At 35.6% G+C, this 12,500-nt stretch overlaps 1 protein-coding gene across 3 annotated transcripts in view; it reads left to right on the plus strand.

The window, feature by feature from the left end:
* Window positions 1-12,500, plus strand: part of LOC145247493 (uncharacterized) — a 263,190-nt gene that overhangs the window by 249,429 nt on the left and 1,261 nt on the right. For all 3 annotated transcript variants that reach the window (XM_080109305.1, XM_080109306.1, XM_080109304.1), the window contains exon 2: window positions 11,190-12,500. This exon is cut by the window's right edge and continues 1,261 nt beyond it. In XM_080109305.1, the coding sequence (XP_079965431.1) occupies window positions 11,206-11,640 (435 nt within the window). In that variant the 5' untranslated portion in view covers window positions 11,190-11,205 and the 3' untranslated portion in view covers window positions 11,641-12,500. The remainder of the gene's footprint in view (window positions 1-11,189) is intronic.

Genomic DNA, 12,500 nt, shown 5'->3' on the forward strand with positions numbered 1-12,500 from the left:
AAAATGGAAGGAGAAATTTCAGAGGAAACATAATTTAATTTAAATCAAAAATCAAAAAGATCAAAGAAACTAAAAAAAACGGGCAGGTGAAATTATTAAAATTTCCTTAAGGCCTTATCGTCTGACCCTCTAAGAGGAAACGTCAGAATGATAAATTAAAAGCTAAGAATCAAATGAGGAAAGAGGGAAATTGGTTTCAGTTGGAAAAACCAGTGAGAGAAAAAAAAAATATATATATATATATAATTCTCACTGTTCAGGTGGTTTTAAATCAGTAAATATTTCCAACTGATGTTTCAAAATCTTTTGTCTACACAGGCTAGGTTGAGGATATAATGTAATAATTTGTACGTAGGATATCGTCTCCGAAACGATCGTATATATAAACAAGATTTTGTTATGTTTCCTCCTATGAAAACTTGGTTGATAATTTCACAATTATTAATCTCTCACCCTTTTCTATTTATATAGTTCTAGGTAATTACACCTATCACGCTTATCATAACTTCAATATGCTGAACTCAGCACTTTTAAATATATTTTGCTGAGGCTTTGCACATTTACACCCTGTCTATTACACTATATATACATATATATATATATATATATATATTAATCTTTATATAAATATATAAATCTTTATATATATATATATTAATCTTTATATATATATATATATATATAAATCTTTATATATATATATATATTAATCTTTATATATATATATATATATTAATCTTTATATATATATATATATATATATATATATATATATATATATATATATATATATATATATATATATATATATAATGGGTTAAGAAATTCCAACGAAAGAAAGATGTATATTTAAATAAGGGGGTAGTCACCAACAATGTGTATTTTTTAACATTATTTTATTATTCCGTGTCTTGGTTTTTCATTGAGAATTATGTTTAGGTCATTGTTTTTAAATCATTGAAATCGTTTTTAACGCGTTTCAGACGTTCTGTAAAGCGTCCTCGTCAGAAATTATTTTCAAATGTGTTGGAGATGTAAAAATAGTATTTTCGTAGTTCATTTGAAGTGTTTCCAAGGGGTGGAGGCGTGTAAGTGTATATATGTAATTAGTTTGTTTTTTTATTGGAAAAAGAAATCCAGCAGAGTGCTCAATTATGAGGAAAATCCGAAAGTAAGAGCGTATTTATATATTGTTTACAGAAAGTTTTTAGATGAGACAAGTCATTTGTACCGTCGGTTTCAAACCCGATAATTATGACCGTTTTAGATACTCATATCAAACTCTCCTGATATGGATATCTTGAACGGTCCAAATTATCGGGTTTGAAACCGACGATACCAATGACTTGTCTCATCTAAAAACTTTCTGTAAACAATATATATATCTCGCTCCTTGACAAGGTTCAAAAGAGAGTCGCAAACCTGATAGGCCCTGAACTGGCATCTAAGCTTCAGCCTCTGTCCCATCGACGAAATGTTGCATCCCTCTGCCTTTTCTACAAGTATTTTAGTGGTGAATGCTCTGATGAACTGCAATCACTTGTGCCCCCACGACGCGAGCACCCTCGACAAACCCGACAGGCTACTAGATCCCACCCCCACACTGTAGAGGTCCCTAGATGTAAAAGATCTTTTTACTCCAATAGTTTCTTCCCCAGAACCGCAAGACTCTGGAATTCCATTCCAGGTCCCTGCTTCCCCAACAGTACTGACGTGCAGAAGTTCAAGTGTAACGTGAACCGACACCTTGCTGCCCAAATCCCTACATAGTACCCCAGTAGTTGTTGCCCCTGATAGTAGCCCCCTACACCAAAGTGGCAATTTGCCTTGTTTGGGGTGAAAATGTAATAAAAAAAAAAATATATATATATATATATATATATAAGAGAAAAAGAAAAGTAAAACTGTAAATTAAAATTTACAACCAATATTCATTGTTCGACTGAATACTCCAAAAAAAACAATTTTCAAAGTCTTTATTCCGCGGAGTTTCAAAGAATGCTATTCTTGTTATTCTTCTCATGGGAGGACAGAAAGAAATCAGCAAATTATATTTGTAGCAATGCTAGAATTTTCTGGTTATGGCATTAAGTGAAACCGCAACAAATTATTATAGTCATAAATTGCCAAGTAAGTAAAGTGAATATGTAAAAAAAAAAAAACATAAAAACAAACCGCGCATAATAAATAATAATTTGCTGATTTCTTTCTGTCATCTGAATAGCAAAAATAGCATTCTTTGAAACTCCGCGGAATAAAGACTTTGTAAATTGTTTTTTGGAGTATTCAGTCGAACAATAAATTTCAACTTACAGTTTTAATTTTCTTTCTCTTATTATAAGCTCTACTCTCTATTGCGTATTGAGCTTTTTTATTCGGTTGGGATTAAATTATCTATATATAAATACTGGCATTTATATTAGATTGAAGTTTACCATTGCGTGTATCAGGTAAACACTACATCCTTTTGATTTCATTTATTTCCTAACTAAAACTGTCATATTAAATATGGCGTGGTTCTTGGCATTACCCAAAATATTATCATCGTCCAAAATGGTCCCTGCCAATGTCACTGACCACTCCACGGGCCAGAGCAGCGTTTGTTTCATTAATAACCTATTTTAAATCGAATACTTTTATCAATAACCAACAAACCCTTGTCCTCTATACAGAACAATTATTATTGTGGAAAACTGAACTCGCATCGATAATGGGGGTCATTTAGTAAGATTGTCGTTTTACCTGCCAGCCATTTAGCAAATGTTCTTTCCGGTGTATCATTCCCAACTATGCATATTAAATGTACTCTCACCGACGGCACAACCATTTTATCACGTTTTCAAACAGAGGTTCTGTAGAGATAATGGTGGTTCATATGCAAGCCACCAACATAATTATCTTGCGGCATCCGGTCCGATACTTTATGCAAAGAGACAGCACGTGCTCCATCGCTTCAATTATCTCTATCGCTTATATAAAAGTGATTGTGTGCGTGTCTAAGTTCCTTCCTCATAGGTTCTAAAACGGCTGAGCTTATCTTTTGCAAATTTCACACAGAGCTAATTTATATGCCTGGCAGCGTTCTTAGATATGTTTTGTACAGAAATTCATCCGATAAGTATCGAAAATCGAAAAAAAATTCGATCTTAAAATTAAAATTTTTATAGGGAAATATTTTAGGGTACACCGGCAGAGGGAAATAGTCAGTGTTGGCAATTTAGCGGTTTTTTCCGTTAGATCTGGAGATTTCGTTTGCAATCTAGCGGGTAAAATTTTGGTTTAACGGCTACCGGTTTGTTTTCTAGAAAATCTGGATATATTTGACACTCACAAACCCCCAATATTAAAAAATAAATAAATAAGGAAAAGTGCTTGAAAATACTTTAAAACCTAAACTGATTCATTTAGATAAATAGAAAAGTAGCAATTATTGCCTTTCTTCACAATTGACCTTTTTTTTATTTTTGCTGTTGTTTTTTTTTTGGGGGGGGGCAATTTTTTTTTTTTTTTCGGTTATATAAAATCGATTTTTCCGAGTACCACCAGACTCTTTAGATTAAAATACGATCTAAGCACTCCCCTTAACTTAAAATTCTTTTGAAAATTTCAGACACAAAAGTTAAAATCTAGCGATGTTCTGGAGATTTCTTTTCCCTGAACTAGCGTTTTTTTTTTGTTTTGTTTTTTTTTTGTTTGTTTTTTTTTTTTTACTTGTTTTTTTAAATCTCAGTTGGCAACACAGGAAATAATAAAATCGCAGTAAATCATTTTCGAAAATCGAAAAATTCCGATCTTAAAAATAGTCTTTCTCTCTTATAGGAAAAAAAAAAAAGAATTTTTACGGGGAAATATTTTACGTTACACCGGCCAAGAGAAATAATAAAATCTCAGTAAATCATTTCTTTTTCTAAAAAAAGAAAAAAAAACAGGTTTATTGTCATTTGGAGATGTTGCTCAGTGGTAGTGCATTTGATTGCATATCGAAAGAGACCATGTTCAAGCCCGAGTGTACCTCACCATTTTATTTTAATATTTGCTTATTAATGAGTTGGGTTTTTTTTTGTTGTTTTTTTACAAAGAAGTCACAACTTATCAAGGTCCATAGGCCACTCGAGGATATGGGTATACATTGGTCAATGGAATTATAGCGTAGTAATCATAAGTAGTAGAAATGTTGTAAATTGGATTACTTGAGGGTCGGTTCATCAAGAACTTGTTTACAGTGGACTTGAAGACAAATTGCAGTCAGCTGGAAAGCAAATAAACGGAAAAGAGTTCCACGGGCGTTCAGTTCTAAGAATGAAGCTTTGTTCATGGAATCTACGTTTAGGTTTAGGCACAGATAAAGAGTGGGGGAAATTATTCATAGCGGTTTTGTGCTAGACGAGTGTTTTTCGTGAACGTTTAGCGAAGGGGGGGGGCATAGTCTCAGACGAGTATTTGCCATGAAAATAATGATAAAACAGAGACAGATTCGCAACATCTTTTCTGTGGGAAAGAGGTTGCAGAGAAGAGGAAAGGGCATCCCCCACCAAGCTATGAAGTCTATTTTGAACTCTGTCAAGGCAGGATAAGCTGCTTCTAGTAGCTCCTGCCTAGATGTGGCAACAGTACTCCATCGTTGGCTGTACTTGGCTTTTATATAGGTAGATAATTGCATCAGGAGTGAGATATCTACTGGAGCGGTTTGGGACGGATGACAAAAAGCCTCCTCGAGGTCCTAATACTTTCTACACCATTCCAGTGAATATATAGTTCCTGCGATTCCTCCTTGATGATTTTGTACTCCTTGATACTTTAAGATGTAGTATCAGCAAAGGCTGGTCTCATCACATTACGTGGTGGTGGTGATGATCACTCACTAGATGTTATAGCAGAATATAATTAATAGTTATTTATACATTGTTCTCGCACATTCACTATATTTGTCGTTATTGATAGCGCATGGTTTAATCTTTGAAGAATTCGGATTATTTTCTCGTTTTTACGAGGGTGTCTAAGTTCGCATCGGCCTGTTAGATTTTGGGTTTAAGACGGTTTTTATTAGTAGAAAAATATTGAGTTAACACGGCCATGTGAAAACTCTTACATGCCTTTGAAAGGGGACGAGGAGAGTGTATAATAACGAAACTGAGAAAGAAATAAGGTGGCTATTGTAGTCAGTAGTATTTTGGCGTTCATTGGAATCGCATCTCGATTTCATCACCACCTTTAACTTCAAATCTGTTAATATAAAAAGGGGAGAAGAATAGAAAAAAAAAACAAGAAAAAAGTGAAGATAAATGAAAATACAGAAAGGCTGAAAAGCAAATGGGAAGGTAGAAAGAAAGAAAGAAAAAGAAAAAAGAAATGTACAAAGAAATATAGAAAGAAAGAAAAGAAAGAAATATAGAAAGAAAAAAGAAAGAACGATTACAAATTGTCAAAGAAGAAAAAAGAACAGATTCGTAGTAATCTATATAAATAAAACAAATTATGTATGTCTGAAAACATTTAACCGATAAACTCTTAAACTACTGGTCACATAACACTGAAATTAACAGGAAATAGTAATCATACACCAAGGATGGTTTATAACGAGTAAAATCTTTGTTTGGATGAATAACGAGTACAGAAATATGTCAGCAAGTTGAAATGCAAAATGTTCATTTCAACTTGCCGATATATTCCTATTAGTTATTAGTTTTGCACATGCGCAAATTCATTCATAACTTAAAGTGGTTTAACTTTAAATCTTTTTATTTATCTGTTGATAGCTCAAGTGATAAGGAACGTGGCTGAAGCGCTGTTGTTTTGATTTCGATTCAAGCTGATGATACTCAAGTCATTATATATATATATATGTGTGTGTGTGTGTGTGTGTGTGCGTGTGTGCGTGTGCGCGCGCGCGTGTGTGTGTGTGTGTGTGTGTGTGTGTGTGTGTGTGTGTGTGTGTGTGTGTGTGTGTGTGATGGATTCTCCCCTCGATTTTCGACGTATGAGGTTCAGCCAAACAACTAAATTACTCGGAAATCCACACAGATGATTTGTTTATAGTGATGAAGGCTTTGTGTAGAATCAACCACGCTTTTTGGGATCACTCCTAACCTTTGTTGGTGCAGATGACTGCCACAGGACAGAGTATACAATAGACCGCAGGTTTTTACATTAGAGTTTCCTTCTTCTAGATGCATGTCTTAACGAAGACTGGGGGGTGCATCTCGCCCAGTAAAAATAATGCACCTCCAGATACCAACCTGGAAATTTCTATATAATATATATATATATATATATATATATATATATATATATATATATATATATATATATATATATATATATATATATTCAATAAACAATTAGCTTTATAAAAATAAATGCGAAATTTCCGTGAATTAAAATATATTTAAGCGTATTTTATGACCGGGTAAAGCCAGGTGCCCTCCACCCCCAAGCTCGTTCTAAATAATTACTTTTCTTGTAGAAGTGTCCCTGTTAGGCGATTTGGTTATTCACGGACCAATCAGCTTACAGGGTGCATTTATTTCACCAGTGTTAAGTAATACTTTTGACCCTTTGGAAATCAAAGACGGTGATCAGAAATTCCTACAGACAACCAAAAAATACGCACCTCCACTTTCTCTCTTTTGTCCACTGAATTTCTAAGTACCAGCTATTCCCCGGTGGAAGAATCGCTGCTTGGGGAGCAGTAGTAACTCTTATTTTCTTCACTTAGATACTGTCCTAACCTTATTTAGCTTGTATCAAACGGTATAAGTTTAGAGATGCGAAATGTAATTATATAAGTTATTAGTAAACGAAAACGTAGTACGTAAGGAAAGAAAAGGGCCCTTTTAAAACAACAACGAAATAATTTATTTCAGTGACAGAAAGTTGTCTGAGCGAAGAAATGGAAGAGTCAAAAGTTATTTGGGCTGTCGCAGGTCGGCCAGCAGTTTTATTCAGCCGAAGATCGTCAATGTTGGAGCGCCCAGTGAACAGTGACAGGAGAGAGAGAGAGAGAGAGAGAGAGAGAGAGAGAGAGAGAGAGAGAGGTATGTCTTCGTTGCTTGCCGGGTTCTCTCTGCTGACCGATCATGATTTTTAAACGGGCTAAAGAAATTCCTTAGAAGACAAATGGAATCAACACGTACTGCAAGCTGATTGGTCAGTGTGTGACCAAATCGCTTTTTTTTATATATAGGCGTCACCACTTATCAAGGCCGATAGGCCACTCAAGGATAAGGGTTAAAGAGTGTACAGTAGTCAAAAGGACAATATAGTAATCGATAGTAATGGAAGTTCGGTAAATTTGTTAACTTAAGTGGAACAGCTCATCAGAAACTTGTTCACGTTGGACTTGAAGACAACCATATTATAGACAGCTGGAAAGCAGGAAAACGGAAGACAATTCCACAGGCGTGCAGTTCTAAGAAAGAAGCTTTGATCATGGAATCTACGTTTAAGTTTAGGCACAGATAAAGAGTGGGGGGAATTATTGATAGTGTTTTCAGCTAGTCGAGTGTTTCTTGTGAAAGTTTGGTGAGGGGGGCATAGATTGAAGCTCAGTCGAACACTTTCCATGAAAATGACGATAAAGCAGAGACAAACTCGCAACATCTCTTCTGTGAGATAGAGGTTGCAAGGAGGAGAAAAGGACATCTCCTACGAGGCTATGAAGTCTATTTTGAACTCTATCAAGGCAGGACAAGTCCTTTCTAGCAGCTCCTGCCCATATGTGGCAACAGTATTCCATCCTTGGACGTATCTGGCTCTTATATAGATAGCAGAGTTATTGGCTCGCGAGAGAAAATAAATCTTTATTTTATTCCTACCAGCTATGTACGTACCTTTACTAAATAGACACTTTTGTTATGAGACCTTCTATGTAGTGGTCGTATAGACTCCTTTCTTTATAACAAAATGGGAGTTTTTTTTATATTCCCTTGTTGTGGCGACTATTTTTGTTGTACATACAAATAGTTTGGTTGGGTGGTTGTTTCTGTTTTACGGCATATCAACTCTTTTCAGGTTATTTAATGCCGAATCCAGTGATTTTGAAGAACAATTTTTTAATTGAGTATATTTGTTTGTTTGGTTTTTTTTGGGGTTTTTTTTTTTCAAGTCAATTACTATTTAACCCGTAGTTGGAACCCTAACAGGTACTACCACTCCGGGTCAGAGTGGACCTGGGAGCAATAGCAATTAAGGGGTGGCTCCACACTCCCTAACGCCCACAAGCTGGGGCCTCACCATCGGTTATAGTTTAAGATCATATCCAAGACCCATACAAATAGAAGTTGATCTTAAGACTCTGTCAAAACCAGCACCTATAAATGGTGACCACGCAACAAAGAAACAAAAAAGAAAGACACGATGTTTAAAAGACAAATGCAAAGAGAGATGGAAAATTTAATAGAAAGAAAGGACGAAAAGGAAAGAAAATCATGGAACCAATTAGCCTCTAATTATCTGTCCTCAAAAGCCTCATCATTTATCTGATCCACGCAAATTCCGATCTTTCACGAATAAAAGAACGCAGTTAAACGCATGCGCAAAATAAAATTGGAGCTTTTTATTTATTTTTTATTTATTTTATTTATCTTTTAATCTATCTTCTTTTTATTTTCGTAAATAATTTCTATGGATGCCGAGATGTGATAATTTAATATTGTTTGAAAGCTGGCTTCACGCGAAACCTCTCCGGGAATCGACGAAAGGTTTTTAGCTAATCGGTCTTCCATTAGTTTCTCTGCCCAGTTTCTGTCTGTTCATTAATCAAGGCAAGCCTCTGCACAATGAAGAAAAGAAAACTTGTTGCTAAGCAACCGTACGGTCGAAAAGATCTAATAAGGTTCATTTAGATAATTTATTCTGACAAGAACAGACCATTAAGAAGCCATTTTGAATTTAGTAAATTTCCTGTTTATTATCAGGTGGTTCAATCCTATTTCCGTCACCTAAATTATTTAGGGTGAAATAGGTTTCGTCATTACTCCCTAATTATTTCCTTTTGCTTAAACCATGTTTTCTTTGTTTTTTCCTTTAGTTCTTACATTCACTGAGCGATGTTTCTGACAAAAGGGGAAGAATTACTATTTTCTAGATCAGATCCATCTAACACTTTTTTTTTTTGTCTTGAAGTTGTATTTTTTAGCCACTCTGGAGCGAATTTTCATTAAAAACATGAGAGTAATTATTTTTATATTATTATATAAAAGGAACTTTGTGTGCCTGTGTGTCTTTGAATTCGTTCCCTATGCACTTGAAAACAGCTGGGCTGATTTTTTATGAATGTACTTTATGTGCATGACAGTGTTCTTAAGTAGGTTTTGTATTGGAATGTCTTCGATAAGTATCGATAATTGATAATCGAAATAATCCAATGAAAGAAGGAACAGGCGATCTTTCCACAGCCTAACATCACAAATGCATTTGAGAAGTTTTATTACCGCACAAGCCGAAAGGCTCGACATATAAAATCAACAGTAGGTTCTTTGATATGACAGGGGCGCATTCGAAATTAATGTTTCTCCTTAGAAAACAACTGAAGTATAATACTTGATTTTTTTGCATTTAAACTTTAATTCAAGCCATTATATAAAAAATAATTTTATAAAATTAACTAATGCCTTGTGAACTAAATGAATGCGAGGAGACATGTAAGCTTTCTCCTCAGGTGCACCGGGGTTCTCAACTAGAGCCGACAACCTGATAGGTCCTGAACTGTCATCTAGGCTTCAGCCTCTGTCCCATCGACGAGATGTTGCATCCCTCTGCCTGTTCTACAAATACTTCAATGGTGAATGCTCTGACGAACTGCAAACACTTGTACCTCCCCGACGTAACTACCCCCGTCAAACCCGACAAGCTACTAAGTCTCATCCCTTTACAGTAGAAATCCTTAGGTGCAAGAAAGCCTTTTACTCCAATAGTTTCTTCCCCAGAACTGCGGATCTTTGGAACTCCCTTCCGGGATTCTGCTTTCCCAACTGCAACGATATGCAGAAGTTCAAGTGTAATGTCAACAAACATCTTTCTACTCATCTCCCTTCATAATGACCCCGCTAATTAAGTCCCTGATAGTAGCCCCCTGCTTCAAAGTGGCACTGTGCCTTGTTTGGGGTGAAAATTGAATAAAAAAAAAAAAAAAAACAATCGATTTAATTGAAAAATGGTCGATTTCACCAATTCCAATGATAATAAGAATATGGTGTGAAACACTCGCGATCATCATTCAACGTCGAGTCACCCTGGGAGTAAAAAATAATAATATTAAAAAGTGTTATGACAAATTTTGACTAGACCGTACTCAAGGATAACCAATATTGTAGTGGGGAAAGTACGAATACCTCTCCATCGCCACTGTTTGTGAAAACGCCTCGAGCATGCTCGCGATCTGCTAACCCAGACGGACATCCGATGAAACCTACATAATGGTTTTGAGAAAGTATATTTTATTAGTTAACTAGTATTTGCTGTTCCATTCCTGAAATGTTACTGACTTCGGACATTTTCCCGTTTCATATTAATTTTGTTTCATCTATTATATAAAAAACAAACATTAATATCTTCACCCTCAACTGGGCACTTTTCAACAAGGAGGGGTCGCTTTTTTCGCCGATATTTTCGAAAACCATCTCCTCTTTTCGATTGATTAGCCTTAATTTAAACCTTCGCCACTTCCGGTTTGGCGATGGACACAACGGTAAAGACGTCACTTTTTTTTTTTTTTTTTTTCACGTTCTTTTTCTCGGTTGCGGCACGGGAAAAAATTTAAATTATCTTTTTTATTTGATTAAGGTTTAAGAAACATCTTCCACTGCTTGTAGTAATAATAAAATAATAAATATTTTATTGATTTAAACTTCCAGTAAGACTAAAATCTCTAGATCACACCCTCACAAGTGTGTTTTTACGTTTTGGAAATTATGGGGACATTTAAGATGAGTGTTTACAGTAATATGTACAAAAAATAAAACTTTTATAATTAAATATTTAGAGATGTATAAAGAATCAGAATCGGAATCGGTAATTGTATCGGAATCGGGAATTTATTACGGAATCGGTAATTGTATCGAAATCGGGAAAAATATTGGAATTGTCCTATCACTAGTTGTCATAGCCCTAGTTATTAATGTGTTTATTGTCAAAACGACGAAGCAGTTGAATAATAAATGTTATTAATTCTTTTCTTTTCTTTTTTGCAGGTTTTCTCTGGGTAGGATGACTATTATCCATTATGAACAAAAGGCCGTGCTAATAAGAATCACCAAAGTCTCAATATTAAAAGACAAAGGAAGTGGCGCCATGTCGCTGTTGTGGGTACCGTACGTCGTCCTTGCTACTCTCATGGTGTTCTTCTTCCTCGTATCGTTTGCCCTCTACCACATGAAGCGACGCAAATACCAATTGCGTCGCTGGGCTTCAAAATGCCTTCGCGAACAGATGCGAATCAACGGAAAGGAGGCAGTGGCCACCGTGGATGCCGCTTCTTCGACTCCCGAAGCGACGACGCCGTCGGGTTTAGAAAGGAACTCATCGTCGCTGAGCGAATTTGTATCGGAGAACACCATCATACCGATGGCGGGGGCTGATTATAACTCGGTCGTGAGGATCCATCCGATTCTGCCATCGGAATCAATCGACAGCAAAGTCTGAAAACATCCATATCAAAAAGAATGCGACGTCTTCGACCAGGGAAAGGATCTGGATATCTCGCTGCCCTCGGCTCCCCTCCCCAGGAGGTGGGCACAGATTAGATTTTTTTTTTTTAAGTGATGATCTCTATGAAGCTTCGTCTCTACGTGAATATTTTCTTTTATTATCTTATACAAGGACATCCAAGGCTGTGAAGACAAACATTCGAAACTTAACGATATAGGAAATAATATCAACCACAGATTAGTTTATTATTATTATTATTATTATTATTATTATTATTATTATTATTATTAACAATAACAACAACTCACTAGGAGTTCTCATATAGGTCAACATCAGAAATTACACACTGATAATAATCGATAGTTTTCTCTGGAGTTTGGCTGACAATAATACTCCCCAGATTTCCAGTGCCCTCCACCTCTTTCGATAATCATTTTAACTGACTTTGAGTTAGCGCAACAGCCACTTATCATTGATTTATCACGATTTATAACGACTACTGGTCTTTACTAGGATTTGAGTGGCAATAAGCCTCCCCAGGGTCCCAGTACTCTCCGCACCCTTCCAGTGGAGGTCTGGTTAGTGCTCTCCCTCCTTGGTCTTTCCATCCTCCTTGACCCTTCACAGCTATTTTGTCTGGCATCAACCAAGGCTTATACATTATTATTATTATTATTATTATTATTATTATTATTATTATTATTATTATTATTATTTACTTGCTTACTTACTTACTTACTTACTAGTAGTAGTCACACAGGCCATCATCAAAGATTTCTCTTTGAGAACAACTTTGGCATTACCTGGAGTCTGAGTGACAACAAGTCTCCCCAGATTTCCAGTACTCTCCATCT

This window comes from Euprymna scolopes, chromosome 25, assembly GCF_053919585.1.
Source record: "Euprymna scolopes isolate OS-2025 chromosome 25, ASM5391958v1, whole genome shotgun sequence".
NCBI classification, from domain to species: Eukaryota; Metazoa; Mollusca; class Cephalopoda; order Sepiida; family Sepiolidae; genus Euprymna; species Euprymna scolopes.